Source organism: Ictidomys tridecemlineatus, chromosome 3 (genome assembly GCF_052094955.1).
Source record: "Ictidomys tridecemlineatus isolate mIctTri1 chromosome 3, mIctTri1.hap1, whole genome shotgun sequence".
Classification (NCBI taxonomy): domain Eukaryota; kingdom Metazoa; phylum Chordata; class Mammalia; order Rodentia; family Sciuridae; genus Ictidomys; species Ictidomys tridecemlineatus.
The window spans coordinates 12,984,569-13,009,608 of record NC_135479.1 but is presented as its reverse complement, the minus strand read 5'-3'; the positions used below and the strand labels follow the sequence as shown (position 1 = coordinate 13,009,608).

Below are 25,040 nucleotides of genomic sequence, written 5' to 3'. Positions count from 1 at the left end.
GGCCCCTGAGAAATGGGACAGTGTTCCAGGTATCAAAGTCCCTCCTCCGACCCATGATGACTCCTCCTTCCCCACACAGAGCCCGTGGCTCCGCTCCTGATCCCAGCCTCCAAGGCACATCCCACAGGAACACTCCAAGCTGAGCTTGCGTTCCTTCCTTGCAAACCGCATTCTGCCCTCACCCAAGCCTGAGATGGGACATGACAGACAAACGTTTCTGTCACTGAATTCTGCTTTTCTTCCTCCAGAATGTTTGTCCAGGACACTTGCTTCTCTCTGGCTCCAAGCTGAAGCCCTAATTCTAGCTCCATTTCTTCTGCTTAAAAAGATTCCTACTGACCCCTTTGTACCAGCCCCTACATTCCTCCTGCCCAACCCCACTCCTCTCTTCAGCCAGAGGGTGCTGTGAGAACTTGGTCTCATGGGGTCGAGTCCCAGTGAAGCCCCTCCCCTCTGTCCTCTTTCTCAGCCCCCCTCCCTGCCTGTGCCCTCTCCCAGCTCACACCACCTGCTGAGCCACAGGCCTGGACTTGGTCTCTCCTCTGTCCACATCCTCTTCCTGGCCTGCCTGTCTCTGGGTTGGGCATTACCTGAAGACTTGCTACTCTCAATCCCCAATTCTGGGGGCTTGGGTGGTGTTCTGGGCATTTCCCTACAGTTGGAGCCAGGCATTATAATTTTCTGTGACTTCTCAAAGGCCAGGTTGGAGCACGAGCTTCCCAGGGAGGAGGAACCTCATCCTCACGTGTCGAGTGCCTGGTACACCGTGAGTGTGCAATACTCATTCGCTCAATGAGCAGTGAGGGACTCTACCCCTCAGGGTGGCACAGGGTGGCGTGCGTATGCACCAGCATCTCCAATTTACTGGCAACAGAATAAACAGCTCCTGTGGAAACATCTAGAAGGGACCTGTTAACACATCTATTCCCTTGGGAAGTTTCCCAAATGAGCAGGGCCATCTTGGACATCCAATCTAGTAGAAGTTCCCAGTTGATAGTACTGGGCCACCTGAATTACAGGATTGAAAAAAAAATACTCACACTGCTTGTGGCTCCTTAAATTTTCCTACTTGCTGAATGTGGTACATGAGGTCCCCGCCATTGACGTACTCCATGACAAAGTACAGCCGATCCTGCAGACAAAGGTGTACACGTGAGCAGGGATCCTTCCCCATAGGTAGCCCGGTTTGCATCCTCATTAGTCAAACTTGGGCTGTGCTGGCAGATCTGCTCAGTTTGAAGCCCTTCACATTTTTTTTTCCCAGCTAAAGAATAAATGATATACCCTCCTGCACAAGGGCCTTGGGATGGACGCTCATTACATAACTCTGAACTAATGGCTGTCTGCCTCCTGGTTACATACATTCCTCATTACAGTAACGGCCTCAAACATTCTTCCTTTTTTTCCTACATGTATAATATATTTCTCAGCCAGGCGCACTGTGAGGAATCCACATGGGCTAATCAGTTCATTCCCACCAATGTTTCTTGATGATGCAAGTGTGTAAAACTTGGTTTGCAATGTCAAGGAGGGTGGCATGCTGCTGTGGTAATGTGCTCAAATGGATCTTCTGAAAACTCACCCTTTGGGTTAGGCTGGGCTTCTAAATTGTACCTGCTTAATGACATCTGTCAGGTAGGGGAGAGGGAGGACCATAACAGGAGAGGTTAATCCAATGTTCTTTGGTAACCACTAGGTCCCCAAATCCTATATTTTCATTTTCTCTGTTACTGGTATATGAGGTGTTGGCCACACGCAGGGCATTCATCGTACATCCAGAGAAGTGTGCATATTTATGAGGACATTACGCTGGGCCAGATGGGAGAGGCTGAGCAGCTAACATCTCAACACACGGAGGTAAAAGCTGACCTCTGCTCTCTGCTAGAGAACATCCCCTTTTCACAGAGGTTATTAAACATTAAAGTGCTGCTCAGGGAGAAAGGCAGCACAGTGAAGCCGGTGCTGAGAGCCAGGAAACGGCTCCAGGAGCGTCACTCTCTGGCTCTTCAGTTAGAAACTTCAATTTCGGCTTCGTGTCTTTGCTTCGTAGCTTTCTGGAGCTTAATTGGTGTGAGCGGGGTGACGGCAGCTGGGCTGGGATTTAGGGGTTTGCTTCTCTTCCCATCTTGCTGCTCAGCCCTCCTTGCCACTCCTGGGGCGGGGAGTCTGGGCGCTGCTGAGAGCAGGAGCCCCGGGTGTGGCCAGAGCACAGCTGACACACAGTGGCTGGCGCCCAGCTCTGCAGCCTTGGAGCGCTGACACGGTGTGACTCTGTGGCCATCTTGAGATTCTACAGGCCCAAAGCATGAGGGCTCTTCCCAGGGTTTTTTAAAGACAGACATAAGACACCAAGTCGATTTCTGACCATGGTGCGGTTGGAAATAGTAACTGTCCCAACCATAATGATCACTGACCATTGAGCCATATTTAAAGGGAAAGCCCACCTGGTGCCGTCTAAATGTCTCGATTTCTTATAGGACAATTGCCAACCCCACAGCTGAAAGATCAGTGCTTTGGGATTCTGCCCACCCCTTCCAAAACGTTTTGCTCTATGATAGGGGTTAGTAGACCTTTTCCATAAAAGGTCAGACGATAAGTACTTCAGGCTTTGTGAAATACTTGTAACTAACTACTCAGCTCCAACGTCTTAGCATGAAAGCAGCCACAGGGGACAGGTAAGTGACGGAGTGGGGCTGTGTCCCTAGAAAACAATTTATGCATGCTGAAATATAAATTTCATCTAATTTCCACATATCATGAAATACTGTGTTTGGATTTCTTTTTTGTAACCTTTCTTACAGCTCAGGGGACATACAAGGCTGGTCCTAGTTTGCCACTCTCGTTGAGTGTCTGAAACAAACACACGTTTTTATAAAATGGCATTTCCTGAGGTCCCAATGCCATGCATGGCAGCTGGACAAGTTGTCAGTCTAGAGGTAGGACTGTGAATTGATTCTTAACTTTTTTGAACCCCATAAATCTTAGCATAGTGTCTGACATGAGGAAACCTTTCATATACAGCCACCTCTCTGTACCTGTGGGGGACCAGCTCCAGGATCCCTCCCACCCCCAGGACACCCGAATCCTTGGATACTCAAGTCCCTTATATAAAATGGTATGTCAGCATATAACCTAGGGAGCCCCCCCCCCCCCCGCAGGCTCTCATCCTCTCTACGCACTTACAGTCCTGAACACAACGCAAACGCTGGGTGAAGAGCTGCTGGGTGGCATTGCTTAGGATCTAATGCCAGGGAGAGTGGCTGTACATCAGATGCGAATTAAAAAATATCTCCCATTTGGTTGGTGGAACCCATGAAGGATGCAGAGCCCCAGGAAGGAGAGGCCCACTGTAAATGTTTGCTGAATTAAATGGAATGAGTGTCCAAGCAGAGGCCATCACAGAGGGGGATGACCCAAATCTGCCATTGCCAGGGGGGTGGGACCTGTCCCTGTCCCCTGGGCTTGGCATTCCATCCTGTCTCTCCCAGGGATGTTGAGGGCAGGTGGGCACCAGGCCTCGAGACGCAGCCCCGGGGCCTTACCACCGTCTGGAAGCAGGAGTGCAGCTGCGTCAGGAACGGGGGCTTGTCAAGCAGGGCCAGGACCCGCTTCTCCACCATGGTGCACTCCACGTCGTCGTCCTGAATCACCACATCCTTCTTCAGGATTTTGATGGCATACAGTTCTTCTGTTCCCTTCCGGTCAGCAAGCATCACCTGGGAACAGACCCAGAGCAACCTGAACACGGGAAGAACTGGGCCAGCTGCAAGTCTGAACCGTGGGATAGGAAACTGCTTAGCTAATTTTTGCTACATGTTGCAGTGTCCCTTGAAGGTCCTGTGTAAAGGCTTTTGGTCCCCAGGGTGATGCTTTTGGGAAGTGGTGGAACCTTCAGGAAGGTGGGGCTCATGTGGAAGTCCTTGGTTTTTTGGGGGAATGTCATGTCCTTGAAGGGATCTGTGAGATTCCAGTTTCTTCGTTTTTTTTTTTTTCTCTCTTAGTTTCCTGGCTGACAAGGCAAGGAGACTGCCCCACCATGAAGTGCTGCCTCACCAGAGACCAAAGCAACAGAGCCACTCAATCATGGACCAGAACCATGAGCTAAAAATAAACCTTTTCTCTTTATCAGTGAATTGACTCAAGCATTTCATTATACTGATGAAAAACGAATACCAACGTTACATACAAATTTGGAAATGTTGTGCATCACCACAAATTAGATTCTTCCAGAACTTGTATGACCTCACATTTAATTTTCAGTTGTGCGGATTATTCAACTAACATTTTGGAACATCCTCTCTGTTCTGAACAGGTGACACATAAGAACCTGCTGTCAGTGCTTTGGATACAGTTGTTTTTAATCATAAGAAGTAGGAAGCATTTGAGGAACATGTACAAATACCCAGGGAGGTCTAAAGGGCTATTCTGGAAACTTCAGGGAGAACCAAACCAACCCACCACTCTCTGTGCAAGCCCCTCCACTTCTTACCTTCCCAAAGCTCCCCTTCCCCAGCACCATGAGGAAATTGAAGTCGGTGAGCTTCACTCTGTCCAGGTTGTTGGAAGGTTGTTTCCTGTCCTCAGAAGGACTGATCACTTTGTTACCCGCAGGGCCAAGCTTGGCTTTCTAAACAACAAGCACAGACATGAAAGGCCATTGGTCATTTTTCCAAGGAAAGAGTGACAGAAAACAGCACCTGGAATCCAAGTTTGATGCCAGTGGGAAGGTGGGAGGTGGGAAGGGGAGAAAAAAGAGTCTGAGAGCCGGATGCAGCTCCTACAGCAGGGGCTGTGCTCCCCAAGGGCAAGTCTGCAAAGAGGCGGAAGGTTGCCCTTCCCTGTCTCAACTCCACACCTGGTTAACCCAGGAATCAGGCAAGGGCACGTCAGTTCTAATTCCGGGATGTAAAAGCCTGCTTTGGGGAGTGGCTGGGGTGGTGGCTCAGCAGTAGAACTAGTACTCGTGGAGCCCTGGATTCGATCCTCAGCACCACATACAAATAAAATAAAGGTAGTGTATCCACCTACAACTAAAAAACATTTTTTAAAAAAGTCAGCTTTGGGGAAAATGGTACATTTTCACTATTGATACATAAAGGAAATAAACTGTGGCTGGCGCTTTCATCATTTGTAGATTTTCTGATTTAAAGTTCTTCTGCATAAAGGAAATTTGTACCCAGGCAAAGAGGGAGAAGAAAGTCCTTTGGAGAGGAATGATGTAAGTGGCAAGGTGCGGGGATGAGTTATTGCTACTTTCAAAGGCCCAGCAAGAAGAGCAGGCTTTCTGTCTGAGTTTTAAAAGTTAAGAGTCAAACTCATGAAAAGAAATGGGGTGTGCATGGGAACCTGGTTTCACATAAAACCATGCTTTTTAGGTTCTGGAAGAGTGGTAAATGATACTTGAGCGATGGAAAGAGGTCTATGCACTAGGTTCCCCATGTGACGGCCACACTCACTACTCTCATGGAGAGTCCCCATGTCCATGGGGAACAGCAGGAGGGCTCAGAAGAAAAAGGGAGATGAGTGGGATCCTGTGGGCGTGAACATCCTAACAGTCAGCAAGGCTCAGTGGTGCATGCCCCTAATCCCAGTGGCTCGGGAGGCTGAGGCAGGAGGATCACAAGTTCAAAGCATGGTTTAGTAACTTAGTGAGGCCCTAAGCAACTTAGTGAGACTCTGTCTCTAAATAAAAAATGTAAGGGCTGAGGATGTGGCTCCCTGGTTAAGGGCCCCTGGGTTCAATCTCTGATATCAAAAAGAAAAAGATGGCCAAGGAGATATAAAAGACATTTGAGAAGGACTTTACTGTGGACCAGTGCATTGGAAAGACTGGTCCTTAACTCTAGGAAAAATGGGATTTGCAGTTTTCTTCTTTGACAGCAGAGAAGGCTTAGGAATCATCCTCACTCCCTCTTTGAGAACCAGCCTCCCTTGCTGCACAATTAGAGTGAGCCACCCTGTATCAGAGTCTTTGCCTTAGCAGAGTGAGCCCCCTCAGCAGTCTCTGGGTTCCTGTCCCTAATGCTGTGCTTTGCACAGAATATGCACCCAACACTTGGGTTGAATGAATGAGAAATGTCATTGAATGGTAGAGAAATGTCAATGTCTCTACCAGGTGCTGTGTTACAGGGTGATGCTCTTCCCTATAGAAGCAACTCATTGTACAGGATGGAATCTCACAGCTCGAGTACGTGCTCTTAAGAACTGAGCACATGCATTGAAGATGAGGGAGAGGTGGTCCTGGCGTTTTTGCTTCAAGCCTAAAGGTATTGAATATGATTGTGCTCGTCAGCAAGTTCAAAATTTCCCCCTGGTTGGGTAGCGGAGTCTGCTGTGCAATAGTAAACTGGCAATAGACAGAAGCGGCAGATGCATTCATTTAAAGTACACAGGTGCTAAACAAAATATGAAACTCAAAGAGAGGTCAGATGGCTGAGGCTGAAATACTCTCATCACAGGAGAGAGGGAAGTGAAGGGGGATCCGACAGGGGGGAGAAAGAATTTTCAGGGGAGAGAACGAGCCTGGGAACAATCAATGGTCTGGGACAAAGTTCCTCTGGGCTCTGAGTGTGGTGTCTGATTTTCAGTCTCTTCCTGTGCAGTCAGAGGACAATCTTTATACAGAAAAGCAGATGTGATCAGGTAGGTCTTGCCCATCAGGCCTGGGCTCCGTAGGCTTTGGGATGCGCACGTATAATCTCAACTCTGAGATTCCTAGGGAATGGAACATCAATAAGATTGGAAGTCAACTGTGTTCCTTTCTGGCAAATCTGGTCTTTAGGCAGATAAAGGAACTTCAGAGAAAGCCCCTCCCTGCAGCTGTGCTCCCCAAGAGCTCTCAGTTTGAAGTCTAAAGCAGCATATTTTGGGGTATTGTTTTCTGAGCCCACGTGCTCTGCCTCTATTGGGAGTTCATAGAGGGAAACAGGTGTGAACTTGGGGGCCACTGGAAACCTGATGGGCTGTGACGATAAAACACGAACCACAGTGGCACATCACGGTGTCTCCCTTTGGCTGAGGGTGGAAGGAATTTTAAGGGAGATTTGTGAGAAGGAGCCAGAAATTCATGATCAAGTTCCATTGGGGACCCCTCAACTGTGGGACCAGCCCAGGCCTCCAGACATCTGCCCATCATGATCACAAGTGGAGAAACTTCCTGGTCTGTGTCTAAATTTGAAAGAATCATTAGGAAGTCTACGTGTGAGACGAGAATACCGCCCATGCCACTCTTTTGCTCTTCTGATTTAGGAAAAAAAAATGTTATGAGAAAGAGGCACAAAGATCAATTTTATCTTCTCAGGAACTTCATAAAAAACATCTAAAAAAAAACACCAAAAAACCCAACCACGGTTATGATTCATGGATCTGAGGTGCTTGATACACTTCAGAACATTTTCATCTGGGCAAGCTGCTATTCATAGTCCTAGGTGGGTGCCAACTTCCTCCTAGTTAGGGTTGGATGGGAGGTGTCCCCAACAGCTCATGTGGGAGACAATACAAGAATGTTTAGAGGTGAAATGATTGGGTTATAAGAGGTTTAACCTAATCAGTGCATTTATCCTGATAGGGATTAACTTGGTGGTAACTACAGGCAGGTAGGATATGGCTGGAGGAGGTGGTTCCTGGGGCGTATATTCCCTGCCTCTCTCTCTCTCTCTCTCCACACACACACACACACACACACACACACACACACACACACACACACACACACACTTCCACCATGATGTTCTGCCTCACCTTGAGCCCTGAGGAATGGAGCTGGCCTTCTGTGGACTGAGTCCTCTGAAACTGTGAGCCCCCAAATAAACCTTTCCTCCTCCAATTGTTCTGTCAGGTCTTTTGGTCACAGCAGTGAAAATCTGAAACACTCCTGCAGGGTGGGGCTCTAGCCTGCTGCTCCTGACTCACAGGTGTTCCTAAACAGCCAAGCAGTCATGGAATATTGGCTGATGCAGGTGACGGGCCTCCGGATTAGATATGGGGCCTTGTTGGGCCATGACACAATGGCTTCATGAGTTTTGTGCTGTGACCTTAGTCTATTTACAGAGACAAGATATTGCCCACAGTTAGGCTGAAGGGAGGCAGAGACAAAAACACTTTTTGCATTCCAAAATTCTGAGTCTACCTGCAATAAGATCTTGGACTCAGTCTGAAAAGCCATGAATTTTGGAGAAACCACCACAAAGGAGACTCTTGATCCCAGGAGTGGAATCTCAACAGGACAGAAGGAGGTCCTAAAGGGCACATTCCACTGTCCTTTCTCTTTGGCCAGAAGCAGTATTGAATTTTCTATGGCTGGGAGAGCAGGTGGTTGGTTGGGAAAGAGAGAGGCCAGCATGTGGGGCCCAGAGCAGGCCAGGGTGGCCACACTAGCCACATTCATGCCCGAGGGCTGGCTTCTCAGTAGTTTGACCCAGAGGGTGAGAGTAGATTTCTCCCCAACTTGGGCCAGCCCTGAGATAACAGCAGCATCTTCATACAGCTGTCCCCCATCCAGAGTGGACATTCGCCAGTAGAGCACCCTGAGCTGCTCCACACTGCCACCTGCAGGGCCGTGCTGTTGAAGGCCACGTGGCCACCAGATACTGAATCTCTGCAACAACTCTTCTGCTATGGTGGTCTGGGCCTGGCTTTGGGTAAGCCCTACTCCCAATCTGGGTCCAACAGACAATGAGATAGGAGGAGACCATCAGCAGATACCTAATAGCTGTCATGGCAAGGGGAAAGGTTGGGGCCCACCATGCAGGACTCCCAGGCAGGTCACAGACCAGGGCTACAGCCCAGATGCTGTGGACTGTCTTGACTTCCAGTCCACGGGCAGCACCTCCTTTGCCTGGGCCATAGATTCTGTTTCCCCTGCCCCTGCCTGGCTGCCTTCTCCCCGTCCCTCAGGGTCCAGCTCAACCTCATCCCTCAAGGTCCAGCTCAACTGCCATTTCCCCAGGAAACCTGTTCCCTGAAGACAGCCTGGGACTCTCCCTTGTGGTTCCCCAGGCTTTTCCTCAGTAGCATGGCACCTGGTAAATCTTTGTGGGTGCACTTGTTCAACACCTCTTGCAATCACCCTCGGTCATGCCCAGTTTTCCTTCAGATCACACCCACAATCCCCCTCTCCTTATGGTCCCATCTCCATGCACTGTGGCACTGGCCACTTGGCTGGCCTCCCTGTGTCCACCCTGCCCTGCAGGCTGTTCACTGGAGGCATCCTGCTAAGGGGTCAGGCAGGCCTGTCCTGTTCTGGTTTCATTGGCTTCCTATCTATGACAGAGGGACAGAGCCCCAGTCCTTCAGGATGGTAGGAGGAAATGGCTTTCCACTCTGCCTAATTCCCATCACTCCTCAGCCTCTCTCCTAGCCATACCACCTCCATGACGTTCCTCATTCTGCCTTGGTCTTGGCCTGCCTTTCTCCCTTCTAAAAGCTCAAAGCCACCAGTTCAGGGTGGTCACTGGCTGACTCTCTCCCTGCTCCATCACCTCCTGCTTCCCCTTTCTTCCTAGGCTTGTCACCACTGACTGCCTCAGTCCTCATCTGAGAGGTTTAGTTCATCCCCCAAATCCAGCCCAGAGGCCTACCCTGTGGCAGACACTGTGCCCACCCACATGCCCTGAGCTGTCAGCTCTGCACACCTGTGGACACCCGAGGCTGAGGTGGGCTGGGCTTCCATTGGTCACTCTTACGGTGTAGCCTGAAGGCCCTCCAGTCACTGCCGCTTCCATCTACTGCAGGCTGAAGCACATCCCCGCTCCTCTTGGACTGAGCTGCCACTGCCCAGTGGTCACCAGCGAAGTAGCACACCCTCAGCAGGTTTCCCCAGGTCACATCCCTACTCCCCTCCAGTGTCTCTGGGGATCTCTTCCCAAGTGAACCTGTTCTTAAATTCCACTGCTGAGTCAGCTTTGGGGGAACCTAGACAAACACACCCACCTTCTTCCTGGACTTAGGGGTTTATCTTCCTCACTGGACCGTGCGACCCTGAAGGCAAGGAGCGCATCTTCCTCAACTTTGAGTCTTTAGAACAAGCCCTACCTGGGGCGCATGAGTAGGATGCCAGCATCTCATCCACATGCTCACGTATGTTCATTAAGGTGTGGGGCTGATTAAATCTGCAGGGGCCAACTTGCGGCCAGCATTAGTTGACCAGATGACAAACTTTAATACAGAAGAGCAGATGTTATCAGGTAGGTGCTGCAGACAATCAGGCCTGGGCTCTTTAAGCTCTGGGATGTGCACGTATAATCTCAACTCTTTCCACAGAGCCATCCCTGCTCCTGCTGGGACAGCTGCAGAGAGGTGCTGTGAGGGCATTGCTGCCCCCAGGGAGGTGGGCACACAGTGCCCTCACGAGAGGCCAAGCTGGCCGGGCGAGCTAGGCCAGCAAGCCCTAAGAATTTCTCTGAAGGGATGCTCCTCTGTGGAGTCCGGCTTGCCTGAGCCCTGCTGGGAGCTCTGGCTGAAAAGCAGCCCTAAGCCCCTAGCTGCCCACTTTTTCCTCTGAGCTTTTGAAAGCGTCTGTTTGGCAACTGGCCTCCCAGCAGGACGGAGGCCTGACTGGGCTCACGTCTTGTGGACACGACTCTAGTTGTCATGGATGTAATTCAGACCTCACCAGGAGTGCAAACAAAATCAATATATGTTTAAGGATAAAGCTGAAGCCACAGCTCAATGCAGAGATTTCAGAAAACCAGAGAAGGCACAGGAGAAGCATGGACATGGATGTGGCCTGGTCTGGCTGGGGGAGGGCAAGCGGGAATTCAAACTGCAGAGACTGAAAAGCAGATGTGTCCTGAAGGTGGACATGCAGAGAAGAGCACTGATGGGGGCTGCGACCCGAGCAGACGTTAGCTCTATCCCCGACTCACTCGAGCCCAAGTTATGTGAAGAAGGTGAAGGAAGCGGGGCTCTGAGCAGCAGCATGGAGACCTCGGGCTCCTCATCTTAGCACAGTAAGACTGCATCCCTAGGCGGCATCCCGGGCTGGGCTGCAGGTGGAGCCGGGCAGCCTCCACAGCACCTCACTCACACCCTTCCACCTGGTCTTCTCGTCTGCTCCAGAGGGAGTTGTTGGCACCCTTGCTCCATGACTGTGCCTTGAAGGTCATTGGTATTCAGGGGCAACTGCAGGCTGCCTGGGTCTGGGTTCTGCTGGGCCAACTCATGGGCTGAAACCCTGTGCTATAGTTTGAATATGGTTTATCTCCTTTAAAACTCATAAGAGGTGGTGGGGCAGAGCACTCATAAACGGATCAATGCTTTTCTCCCAGAAATGCCTTAGCTGTTGCAGGAGCTCATCCCCTTTCTTGTACTGAGGATCAAACTCGGGATCTTATGCATGCTAAGCACATGCTTTACCTCAGAGCTGCACTCCCATCCCCCTTCCTCTGTTAGCATGTGCCCACTTGCTTTTCCATTTTCCACCATGAACTGAAGCAGTATGAGCCCCTAGCAGTTGCTGGCATCATGCTCTCAGACCTCCAGAACTGTGAGCTAAATAAAACTCTTTTCATCATAAATTACCTAGCTTCAAGTGTTCTGTTACAGCCACTTAAAACAGATCTATCATCTAGAGCGATGTGTGAGGTTACAGATGGGCTTTGTGGGTGCTCATACCCTGCCAGGAGTCTCATGGGCTCCCACACTCTCCGGGGGTAAGGGAAATGGGTCTCGGCTCCAGTCATTTGCCCTGATTTCCTGTGTGTTTAATGTAGCCCTGAGAAGCTGGGCTAGGACTGGTAAAGGAAAAGACCTTGGCTCATGGAAATGGCAGAGACTATTTTCAAAGGAAGTAAAAATGGAAACAACAGATGTATAATGTTGTAAAACAGAATAAAGTGACTTTAAATGCTGAAGCCTTAGCATGCCTTCAAAAAAATTACACTAAAGCACAGCATACCGGCTATGACTAAACAACTCAGAATGCAGGATTTTTAGGTGCCACCAAAGATGGTACCTTAGCATTTGGTCACGTCTGGCTTCAGGATGCTACTTGGATCACCAGGCTGTGAGACTCAGCAGTGGTGTCTCCAGATCAGGGAATTAACTAGTAAGCAACTTCTAAGGCAACTCATTTGGTGCCATTGACATATTCTTTGAAGTCATAACTGTTTGCAGTCACTGAAGGTGTTTACAGCCCAAACTCTGGGGGCCTCCTGTCAAGCAGATCACACTAGGTGAGTCTGCATATTGCAAACCCCAACTCTTTCAGATTGGTTTGAAACACTGTCCACGTATATAAGCACAGGTGCCCCAGGAGCCCTGCGTGTGTCCCGTGAGGGCCTCTCTACACTCGACTCACCATTAGGGAGTTTTTGAGTTAAAATCAAGAGGAGGCCATGCCAAGCCACTTGCACTCCGTACCTTTGGAGGCCTCGATGGCGGGAGACACTTGTTTTTCATTAGGTTAAACAGCTGGCTGCCACAGAACTGTGACAATCTGACCTATGGTAACAGCAATGTCCCACAGCTTAATACCACAGATGTGCTGTGGTGTTGGATTTTGTATAATGAACATATTAGCTTTGGTATGTGGGGAAACAGACCAAGGAGACATGGGGAAGCTGCTGTCTGTGACCACCAGTCTCTTGCAGGAAAGACCTCTGTCTTGGAATTCCAACAAGAGGGCCGACTTCCCGTCAGTGTGAGTGCAAAGACCCACCTGCAGTAAGAATGCAGACTGGAGATGGAGGGCAGCCTTCCCAGTGGGCCTGTTTTCTTCCTGCAGGGTTTTGGGCAATGCTTTGCAGAGCCGGTTAATGTCTAGCCACGCCACACTTTGAATGTGCTCACTCTCTGACTTTGTGAGTGTGCCTTCAGGAATACAGTATCTCCTAGCATTACTGAAAATACGGCTTTGATGTATATATTTATCAAAGATGTTTGCAGTGAGTGGAGAGATGAACTGGACCACAATGTTCGATTCTTTCTACTTCTAAGATTCCGAGGGTGGATGGGCCAACAGTGAGCAATTGTAGGAGCAGATGAATTATTGTGATTTTCTCCTATAATTATTTTTTTGGGATGGGGGTTTGGTAAAAGTGCTCTTGGTTCAGGGTTTATCTGGGCAGTCCCAGCAAAAACAAAACAAAACAAAACAAAACTCTGGTGTTTCAGTGCCAGTCCACCAAGCAGGGCATGGTCAACAGTCATAGCTGTGTTACATGCAGCCAAGGTCCTCAGCATAGCATCGACCCTGGAGGGTAAGTACTTATCTTCCCCCTGCAGTTCTAGTTAAGAGTGATCAAGTGTTTCAGAAGATGAAAGCCACGAGGAACCTGGAAGGGGTTTCCAACGAGGCCATTAACTGGGGAGGTGTGTTAACACCACGAGGCATGACATCTGACATCTGTTCCCTGCTACTCAGTAACTAGGCAACCTGGTAAAATGATGCTACTTAATGGGCAATTACAGCCTCCTGGGTAGCACAGCTGGAGTCAAAGAGATGGTCACCACCACTCTCTGGCTCAATGAGTTTTCATCTGCTGGGACAGGACATACTGAGCACGCTGCTGCCTGAGAGTCTCTGCACTTCCTGCCTTCTCTGATCCAGATGGGCACAGTCCTGTCCCTGTTCCAGCAATGCATTAACCTGAGGCTCCCTGACCCACCCTCCCCGGCTGACAACTGTGTCTGGTGGGCTCCTTCCTGTGGTCTGTAGTTCTTCCCACTTTTCTCGCTGCCTATTTTACTTTTCTCTTCTTGTTTGTCATCCCTCTCCCTCCACTGGGACGAGCACAGGGACCTGGGCAGCCTGTCCACTGCTGTCTCCATCTCTAGGGTCCAGGACATGTCTGGACGTGTTTGCCCTCAAGCACTCTCACAATGAATCGCCTGGGTGGATGGTGAAGGCACCTACTTTTCATGTGACTTTTTTTGAAAGGCAGAGTTGCTGCTTTGTGACAATTTCTGATGCAGCTTTTTGTTATAAAGTAATTCATGTCCGTTTTTGAAAATTTAACAGTCATAGATAAACACAAAGAAAAAAAAAACAACAAGGAAAAATTTAAATATGCATAATTTCAGCACCGAGAGATAACCACTGTTAATATTTTGGTGGATATTCTTCTAAACCTTTCTTTCATGCTTTCTTATTTGATACACATAGAATTACATTGTTTGAAATCTGCATTATTTTACTGAATTCGTGGTATCTCACTTCATGGCTCTAGGAACCACTGCCCTATTATTGGATATCTAGGTTATTCTAATTTTCACTAACATGCAGATGAACAGTTTTTAGTTCAAATTGCCATGCCGAATTCAGTGCTTTCCTTCCTTTATCAGGGTTCAGGAAACTTGTTCTACAAATATTTCTGGGCTTGCAGACCAAATACTGTCTTTGTTATAACTATCAACTCTATTGTTTTTGTGCAAAAGCGACATGTCTGAATGTGTGGCTGAGTGCCAACAAAACGTTCACAGAAACAAGCGCAGCCAGGAGTTTCTCACACCCTGTGTTTTGCAGGTTCTCAAATCATCTTCATTATCAGTGGAACATAAATGACTCTGTCTCCTTGCTAACCTGTCAAAACAGCAACAATTAAGGACCCCAAATGCACCTGAATTCAATTACGACTCAGTATAGAAAAATGAAGTGTTTTTCCCACCCCCCACTCAACCAAACAAAGTGGTATTTGTTCAGCGAGCCAAAATTTAAGGGAGACACATTAAGTCATTTTCTTAATGAGAAGTATTTCTATGGACACAGCCGCTTGGGCTATTGCTACTGTTAAAATGAATTTGCAGGAAGCCAGCAGGCCTCTGTTGTCATGATAACGAAGCCATATTTCAAGGATAAGTATGGGACCCCAAACCCATAAGCACTTATGCCTGATGTGGAAAATGCAAAGTGCTTAGTTTTCTTCCTATCAAGTATCCTGATGTGTTATTTTCTTTGCAGCCAGCCTGTTGTTTCCCCATTTCCCAGATTAGTCTATTGATCATTGCCATGTCTGCAAGGCTGGCTCATCTTTAAGGGGGACTACTTGCTCACCTAAGCACATGCGGAATAGCTATTGCCCTTGGTTCTTCCCAGTTGCTAAGAGTTCAGGATCCTCTTTTGAAGATTCTCCCAACTTCCCCTTTCTGAGTTGTTCCACCTGCAAAAATCCTACCTCTCTCCCACCAGGGGGCTGATGGCACCTTATAGGAAGGCCTAGTGAATGGCTGTGACATATATTTTGATTAATTTTTTTGAAACCTGTTATTTTTCTGCCAGGAGTACTCCTTTGGGGATTAAAATCACACTGGATGTGTGACTCAGCTGTGGCAGGGTCAAAGTCACACAAACTCACAGGTGCGATCAAAATAAATGGTTTTTCAGACTGTGCCCAATGGTGCCAAGGAGCAGGGAAATTTTCTCTGCTACTGGGAAAACAAAGCAAATAGGAAACGGACTGGGGCCCTGGGCAAGATGATTCCCCAAACCAAGGAGCCATTGGGAGCACATAGAAATGGTTTCATCGATTTCACAGTCACGTCCATTATGAAGTAGAGGTCCGGGCAGGAGTTCACTGCTATCTTGGATTTTAGGGAAATTTTTATTTGCAAATCTTTACTGCCCTCTTGTGGTGGTTATTTCTGCAGTAGCTGCATCTTGACTGGGATTTTTTAAAATATATATTCAGTTGTCAGTGGATCTTTATTTTATTTATTTTTTTATGTGGTGCTGAGAATTGAACCCAGTGCCTTACACATTCTACATGCTAGGCAAGTGCTCTACCACTGAGCTACCACCCCAGCCCTTGACTGGGATTTTTTTTTTTTTTAAGCAGAAATCTAAGGTTCACTATTGAGGCCTATATGGCCAAGTCCTAATAAGTGCTACAGGGCTACACAAACTGTCTCTTCTCAGCTGCACCTTTATGGAGATGAGTGAAATGGCTACTGGGCGAACCAAGCCTTCGCAAAAGGCCAGTAGAACTTCAGAGTGGGGACTGATGCCGAACATGGGTTGGGGATGCCCTGGTGCTTTATTTCTAGAAAACAACAAAACCCCAAACAGTTCTAGACTTCTCTGAGTCTCCTGGCTCTTCCCCAGCCATTGGCTGGGTCCAGACTCTGCAAGTCATAGATACAAAAAGTGGGCGGAAGAGAAAAGGAGGCGGTGTGGGCTGCCCGGGGGAGGGTGGCCAAGAGGGCCACTGTGTCTTAGAAGTAGAAGCAAAGAACAATCTGGAAAATAATGAGAAATGATGACAGTCACATGAGGCAGGATTCAGTGAAACAGCTACTACGGGGGAGTTCAACTGGAGCTAACGGAGCGCAGGACACCAGCTCCCTGCAGTCGGTAAACAGCAGCCCAGCCATCAGTGCTGGGCAGTGGCAGGAAACATATGAGCAGGGAACCCCGCCCTGAGCAAAAGGCTCGGAACCTGTATCCTCAGAGAGGTAGTTTTAATTTTCTTAAAGATCCTGTCCCTAGTACGAAGGATATATTTGCTCAACTTTCCCATTTATATTTTTTGCAAAATGACTCTACCTGATGAGAGCAAGCATTTTGAAAATGGAGCCAACTGCCGTTAAATTTGGCATAGAATTTTCACAATTGCTGATTTCATTAAGTCTTCCTGAGCAGTTTTAAACCACACCAGTTTTTTAAAATCAGGGACCTACTTAAAGCTCTGTGGAACACCTGCTTCCATGGTGGGCAGCTGCGATGCTCTGGGCCCTTTGCTGGGCTCTTTTCTGGGCTCTCCAGGGCAAAGTGCTCCCGGGAAAGCTCGGGGCACTCTGTGGTGGCAAGCTGGGGAGCTGGAGTCCACCAGGTGTGGACTCGAATGCCAGGCAAGGTATTTACACTCCTCCAAGCCTACAGTTTTCTCACCTGTTAAATGGACTAAAACTCCTTTCCTCATCTGTGGAGAGCAGTGACAGAGAATGGGAGGACAGTGTCTGAGACTGGGGTCTCTGATGACCTGTGACATGACTGGCGCCTGGGAATGTTCCTGTGGAGGGGCACAAGGTACTTGGCTGCTGTGGGAATGCCCTGCACGAGGAGGCTCTGTGCAAGAGTCTTATCAGCGTCGACCTTGATCTCAGGCATACAGTTCCTGGGAGTAGAGGAACTCTCTTGCTGGACAACCACAATGTGTCAGCTCTCCTGCCCCTGAGCCTGCCGGCTTGTTACTGTTACTGTTAGTAACTTTAAACAACAGACTTTCTTGAGCTCCTAACACTGCACATGGCAACTGTGGAAAAGCTACATTGATGTTTCTAGTCTTGTAACTTTCTGAATACAAAGAATAATGCTTGCAGAGTCTTTAACCTGATAATGAGACATATACAAATAAAGATTTCTCCATCAGAGAGCAGAGCTCCACTTGACCCCAGCTTTATCTTCAAAATATGCATGTGAGAGTCTTTATCTCCCTTTGTCCCTCTCTGGAACCCATTAGTTTGGCTTCCTGTTGTGACAGGGCATGATCAGGGTTCAGTAGCTGGTAGCAGCTGCCACTGAGAAGTTTGGTTATAACCATCAGCTGCTGCAAGGAGCCTGTATCAAAAGAGAGAGCCCTTGTCCAGGAAGGGGCAGAGGGAGGAGAAGACACCTGGGAACATGGCTGTGCAATCCACAGGGGTTGGCCTGTCAGCTGGTCTCTGGGACAGGAGCAGGAGAGGGAGCCCTTCCCAGCTCTGCCATCGCCCAGGCCTGGGGCATCAGGGGCTGCTGGGTCAGGGGTACTTTGCTTTCCATGCGGAACATACACTTTAGTGCTCTGGCCCTCCAGGTCTGGAGGCTTGGGGGACCACAGAAGGTTGAGGTCTGGCTCACGAGGGTGCATTCTCCCACAGGAAGCAGTGGAGGGGGACTGGCTGAGATGCAATAGCCTCAAGGGCAGAGGGCCTTGATTTGGGAAGGAAAGTTGTGTAGACAGACGGGTTCCCCCACACCCAAGTTTCTCCCAGCATCTCCCAGATGCAAATAGTGGACCTAGGAAGTAGATGGGGGTTTTGTTAAGGGATCAGGAAAGAGCCTGCTAAATCTAAGTTAATACAGTTACTGTGACCTCCATGGGTACCTATGGGGGTTAGCGCCTAAGGCAGTGTGGATTTAAAGGAACACCCTAATTAGAAACGAGACTGCCAGACTGAGGCAGTGTGACCTGCAGGGAGCCATCAGTTCTGGGAAACTCTGGCTGCCCACCCATGGCCACTGGTGAGTCACAGAGAGCAGCCTCCTGCTTGCTTCTTTCTAGACTGTCAGTAGAAAGAGCGGTCAGTGGTGGACTGATCACTGACAAGCCTATTTTCAGAAAAAGCCACAAGGTGAAGATCAGCTCACGACCAAGTCAGTGACGGCACTCAGAGTTGTGAGTGAGTGATGGCTCTCCTCTGTCACCGCCCAAGCGGGGTGTATTCCACCACGAGGGTGACCCTTGCTTCTTGGGTAGAATGATCTGTTTCTTGTCCTTGGACCCACAATGAAAGACACAGGAAACACTGATGTGTGCACCACGGGGGTCTCCCAGCCTGGGGCCCACGAATGGCTGAGGAAAAACACAACACAGAGTTTGCAATCACTTGACAAAGGCCACCCAGGACACTGCAATGCACCCTGGCACCTCCATGGGGGAAGAGCTTCAGGTCCTACCTCCTGGGGGCAGGAAGCAGGAAGGATGATGACCTCGGTGGACACAAACCTAGCCAGGCCCTAAGTCCAGACACGTTTTATATTTATTCATCTGATCTTCCTAATCACCCTAGGAGGTTGGTGCTTTTTATCATTTCCATCTTCAGAGCTGGAGAACCTGTGGTTATAGAGGTGACAAAGTGGCCCTGGCGACGAGGCTAGGCATGGTGAGCTGGGTTTGAACCCAGGCGGCTGGCACCTACCCACTACCCGGGGATGCCCACTTGGGGTGACAAGGTGAGGGGGCAGCTGCCCAGAAGGTGCAGGGAGAGGGAAGTCCTTTTAAAGAGCCAGCAGTTCCTGCCAGAATTCAGGAGAGCCACAGTCTGCCTGCGTGGGGGACGGGCGGCGGGGTTCCCAGAGGGGGACGAACTTGCCCGAATCCTTCCTTCCATTTTCTATTTTCCTCTTCAGCCACATCTGTTTTATACCAGCACCTAGCTTTTCTACATGTTATGAAATGCAGCCCTAATAATTTGTATATCATTTCTCCCTGGAATAACAAAAAATTTTTTTAACATAACAAGGATGAAGAAACATTGCTCAGTCATATCATATCACACGGACAAAAGAGCCCAAGGTCACATTTTGGGTGCGTGGGCCCCATGAATTCACTTCGCCTGCATAAAGCGGTCCCCAGCATATCCAGGCGTAAGATGACAGGCCACTGATTTGTTTGTAAACAGGAACCCTCCCGGACTCTCGGGATGACCCGGAGCTGCCCACCTCCTCTGAGAACTTGGACTGGGCTTACTCTGGGCCAAGAAGTTGCCCAGTGGCTCAGTGTGAATGTGGCTGACAGCCCAAAATGTCTCTCCAAAGTGAATGCACAGCACAGTGAGAGGGTTTAAAGCCCAGACAGGAGGGAGTGGCAGAGAATTCTCGGAAGGCAGAAGTGCTCCCCACAAGAGATGCCACACTCTGCAGGACTTGTGTGATTTCGAGAAATACTCCTGCCTTTCTACTTCCAAATTTTCTGGGTCATAGATCTCCTGGGGGGTCCCCTCAGGGGACACATCTGTAATTCTAGAGATGACAGACTCTAAAAACATTACCTATTACTTTCTTTTTCTATTGTATCCCTTCCTTCCTTCCTTCCTTCCTTTCTTTGGTGTGATACTGGGAATTGAACCCAGAACCTTGTGTATGTTAGGCAAGCATTCTATCACCAAGTTACATCTCCGGCTTTTTGAGATTTTTTTTATGTTAAGTTGCACAGGCTGGCCTCAAACTTGTGATCCTCCTGCCTCAGCCTCCTAAGTAGCTGGGATTTACAGATGTGTGCAACTCTTCCTGGCTATTAAATGCTTTCTTTAAGACACTGTCTTTAAAAGAGAGTATTATATGTTGAGTCTAGCTTAGGGAGGAGGGTGGGATTTTCTCTTTTGCTAATTCTTCACCGAAGTGTTTGACTATTTACATTTCCCAGTTTGTTTCAGTACAAATATACTGTTACAATCTGAGGCTGGTTTTAATGGTGAAGGAAGGCAATGCACCAAAAGCACAGCTGGTTTGTGTCCCTCCAGCTCCCCCAAAGAGAGAGGTGCAATCAGAAGTGACCATAATAGATTTGGCTTTAAAAAGAATTTACATGCTAGTGGCAAAATTCCATCAGAGAGTCTGGGGATAGAATGGCGGGTTAGGTGGTGACAATTAACTGAATTGGGAAAAAAAAATTTAAAAATGAGAAAACATGAAATGCAGTGAGAAGCATTAAGCCAGGCATTGAGATCATCAGGACAACAGGACGATTTCAGTCCACGATGGATTACACTACACCCTCCATACGAACCCGCTCGTGTAGTAAAGTGTACCATATTGATTACATGCTAATGCAGATGCATGCTATTTAAAATTGGAAATGAGCCTTAACTGTGACTAAAATATCTCTATTAACAGAAAGGAAAATGAGCTGTCGATTTAAAGATGCACTCATTTCTGTTCATTTGATGCTTTTAAGAGTTGAACTTATCATTGATCTCTGGTCTTTGATCTTGATCCATGATCACCTGTTAAGCTGACTTAACAGGTGAAGAGCAGGGGAGACTGGTCTATGTTAATGAAGATACTGGAGGGCTGTGGGACACAGACTGACACAAACGGGGTGAGACTCAAACCATCAGAACACATAGTGCAACCTTAAGACAGAAAAACATGGCCAGAGGCTTAAGTTCAGCAGCCACAAAAATCCAGGAGAGACTTTTTATGGGGGTAAGGAGGAAGAGGAGACAGGAAGAGGAGCTTCCTCTAAGAATCAGAACATGGAGCCAGCAGACCATGAACTGAAAATCTGAAACAATGAGTCCCAAATAAGTCTTTCCCCCTTTTAGTTGACTTTCTCAGGCATTTTGTCACAGTGACAGGAAGCTATGTAATGTACCAGCCAAAGGTCTGCTTTGGCCTTGGAGGGACAGGAACTAAGTGCTCTGATTTGGACAGTGAAAGGCCTGGAATCAAACCATATGGGACCAGGATCCTTCTCTCTTCTTTCTCATAGCATTTATGAGACAAGATGTGGTCTCATATCAAACAGGTGCTCAGGGCCAATCTAAATGATGGGATAATGGGGCATTTGGTTAATTTGCGTGTCTGAAGTAGCAAACAACAATTTCACACATGGATTGCCATTATTTAAGAAGTTAGAATAAAACCAAACCCACTTATTTTGAACAAATTTTGTTTTGATGATTTTTTTCTTGATGGTTCAGGAGGATCTTTAGCATCTCGACGTGCCCTGGGTTACTGATAATAACACTCTGGTGGGACATAGGTTAATCAGCACTGGGTAACTGGAGGCAGGTCAACAGGGACCCTGTGGCAGGTTTACTTCTTCTCACCTCTACTGCTGTCAAAGAAACTCCATCATGACTAGATCACTTCCCTGTCTCAGTCACTAATGTGAGAAAAATAAGTTGACATCGTTAACAGAGAATATCCATACAGGCGTCATGAGAGGGACCATACAAGTTGGCACAGAGGAGGCTTCACAGTGCCGGAGGCTGGTTTTCCAATTCCGAATTCCACCGCCTGAGTGGGTCATAGCAGACCTGAACCTGACCCAAACCTAAAGGGGAGATTAGGGCAGATTACACTTTGGAGTTATAAGGCTCTCTGTCTTCTAAAATGGGAAAGTGGTCAAATCATGACTTTTATATCTCTTTTCACAGGTATTGATAGACTATCTTACATGACATCTTTTAATTATGGTTCTTTAAATCACAAGTCACCAATCTATTTATAATTGTTCTCAACATAGGCCATTTTCTTCCAACCCCAAGAGCTCTATTTTCAGCTCAAGATCTTGATTCCACATCAAGATTAAAGGGAACCAATAATAGCAGCAAAAACAGCCGTGCTGGAATGTTGGTGTTGGAAGGAATCTGAGAGGAGACTCAATCTGGCCTTTCCCCTGCACCTTTCTGTGGGGCCACCCAACCTTTGCTTCAATAGCTCTAGGCACAGGATCCTCTGGTTTAGCCGAGATGTGCTGAGGTGCACATGGGGCGGCTTTAGGAAGTTCCTGCCTCCAACTTCCGTCTGCAATAGGTCACTTGTTGCTACAGGGAGACAAAAACCCTCTACCTCAATACAACTGCTGGGCAGCTTCCCAGCCTGCAGCAGCCCCTGGGCAGTTGTCACTCTTAGATTGAAATGGACCTAGAAAGAATGGAAAGGCTGTTTCACGTTTGGATGTGACAAAGCAACTCATATCTCTTCTGGAAAAGAAAAAGTTTAAGGAAAGGCATAGCTCAGACTCCAACAGCTCCCCTCCGTCTACACATCAGGGGTACTGCATACTTCGATGCCCGGGGGGAGGGGAAGGAAGCAAAGCGCCTCTGCTCAGGGTGGAGGTGGCAAGTGTGAGGAGGCTGCACTGCTGCCCCAGTGCCACCTCGGGTTTCAGTTAAGGGCTGGAGACAGGGCAGCCACGGAACTCACCAAGTTCCTGAGCAGCGACACTCCTCTCTGCTTGCATGTGGTTGGTTTCATGAGCTGGGAAGTACCACTGTCATTTGGACATTATGGCAAGGGGCTCAAAGGGCAAAGGGACCTCATTCATGACAACGACAACCAAAAAACCCCACGCACGAGTGCCCTGGCCACAGGTTCCTGGACCTCATTTTGGGGGCTGCCATTCTGCATTCTCTCTGGCCCTAAGCCCTGGTGAAGGCCATGACACATCAGGCGGTCAGTCTTTCAGCCCTGAGGCTTGATCAGTTTCTTTGGAGCTAGAGTCACTGGTACCCGACAGTGACCTGGCTTTGGCCTGACTCAGGTCCCTGCAGTAGGGTAGCTACCATCTAGAAGAGAAGAAAGTTCTGGTCCCACTCCACTGGGAGGCTCAGGACTATCATCCAGAGAGTGGAGATAAGGTCAAAGGTCTCACTCCCCAGTACCACTCCGCGATGTTCTTAAGAACAAGGTTCTGCCTTAACACTCTATGCCCAGGGACAGAGCTTGATAGAGTGGCTATCCCATCCACCTGGTAGAGAGTTCCAGAACTGAGATTTCTGCAATCATAAAAAGTACAAGAGAGGAGCTGGCCCATCTCCAACAGCAAACAGGTTCATCACACGTGTGGGCTTAGCCACTGCCACGAGGATCTGGGCCTGTGGGGGGACAGATGCTCTCCTGCTCCAGAATGGCCTCTCCATCCTCCAGCCACCTTCAGGGATGTGCTGCTCTGCTGAGGAAGCCCAGGGGACAGGGCAAGACCTGGGGCCTGGTGTGTAGGTCTCCATGCGGTCAGAGGAGGGCCCATGGTTCTTACCCAGCAAACATGAAGGGGACAAACACTACAGGGTCCAGCAAGGAAGCGGCCTTCAGTTTGTACAATCAGATCAATTTACGAGGCTTCAGAATTCTGCAAAGGTCTGAAGAGCTCGGGCCTCAGGAAAGTGAACGGAAGTGCTTAGATGCAAGGGCGAGCACGGAGATGCACAGAGCAGAGGCGGAAAACTGGAGGTCACGGGGAAGGAAATGAGAAGCATCGTCCCCGAAGAGGAGACCAGGGTGCTGCTACCAACTAGCTTGGGTTCATTACTTCTGTGCTTTGTTTTCCCATCAAGAAATATGATGTTAGACAGCCTTTCCAGTTTGAATGGAAAGGGTGAGGAAACTTTTTCTGCAAAGGACCAGAGAGCACATATTTTAGACCTTGGGAGTCATATGGTCTCTGGTCACTCAACGCTGCTATCCTAGCCCAGAAGCAGCCACAGGCAACGTGGGAATGAATGAATGTGGCTGTGTGAACAAACACAGTGAAATCCGAATTTCATTCAATTTTCATGTCTCACAAATATTAGCCTCCTTTGACTTTTGTCAATCATTTAAAAATATTGTAACCATTCTTAGTTCATGGGTGACACAAAATCAGGTAGCAGGGCAGGGGGGTCACGGTTCGCTGGGGCTCACACAATTTGATATGGATACTGAGGTGACAGAGCCCGTCCTTCCGTGACCACTGAAGACTGAATGTGTTTCCTCATTAGTCAACACTTCTTCTTGACTAGTGCTTCTTAAACGTTAACAGGCATCTGGGGATCTTGTTAAAATACCGATTCACTCGTAAAGGCAGGAGTGGGTCTGAGATCGCTCATTTTAAATAAGCTCCCAGAAGTTCCTGGTCCCTGCTCCAACCATATTTGGAGCTGCAAGGATCCAGAGCACAGGCTGGTCAGTGTCCTCCTTCAGGAGACTCAGGGATTTAGTGTCCTTGGGCCTGAACTCTCCAGGGGCCTTCCATCCTAATTCTCTTAGAACAAGTTCCTTGGGAAAGACAGCAAAACAGCATGACAATGGTGTCCCTCTAGTCTAGGAGCGAGATCTTAGGGTCTTAGGAACTTTAGCTTTCTCTTATGTGCCTGAGATACAGCCATAAAGACCCCCATCAGTGTTCAGCTTTCACATTTACATTTGTGCCAGCGAACAACATCTCTGTCTTCCCTTGTTCCAATTCCTATAAACAGAGGGAAGCATCCTTGGTGCTCACATGTCTGCTGTGGGTACCAGGGCCTGGGGATATGTGCATCAATGCTTCTAACATTTAATATTAGTCTTGCCTTGTTTCCAGCACCACCTACCCACAAGCCGTCCTCCTAACTATAAACACAAGCCCTTTCACATCATCCAGGAATTCATTAGGATGGAATAGACAGTTGGAATAGAGGGTCTTTTTGTGGGTTTTCCTACAAAAATTATTTCTCCAGGATAAATTAAGAACACGTGTCACCAGTGTTAGAATACAAATGCACTCATCTTCCCCTATGGACTAGTCAGAAATGCTGCGCAGTTACCTTCAGAGGCTCTCTGTGTTTGCTCAGATGAGTGACAGTGTTAACCTCCGCTGACGATGATCTAATGGATGTGTGAAATTGATCTTCACTACAAGACCTATTTCAGTCTAAGA

The 25,040-nt window shown here is 48.3% G+C and overlaps 1 protein-coding gene across 2 annotated transcripts in view; it reads right to left on the bottom strand.

Moving 5' to 3' along the window:
* Prkca (protein kinase C alpha) overlaps positions 1-25,040 on the bottom strand; it is a 401,933-nt gene that overhangs the window by 54,909 nt on the left and 321,984 nt on the right. For both annotated transcript variants that reach the window (XM_078041837.1, XM_078041836.1), the window contains exons 9-11: positions 4,490-4,627; positions 3,543-3,716; positions 1,041-1,132 (exon numbers count right to left, since the gene is read on the bottom strand). In XM_078041837.1, the coding sequence (XP_077897963.1) occupies positions 1,041-1,132; positions 3,543-3,716; positions 4,490-4,627 (404 nt within the window). The remainder of the gene's footprint in view (positions 1-1,040; positions 1,133-3,542; positions 3,717-4,489; positions 4,628-25,040) is intronic.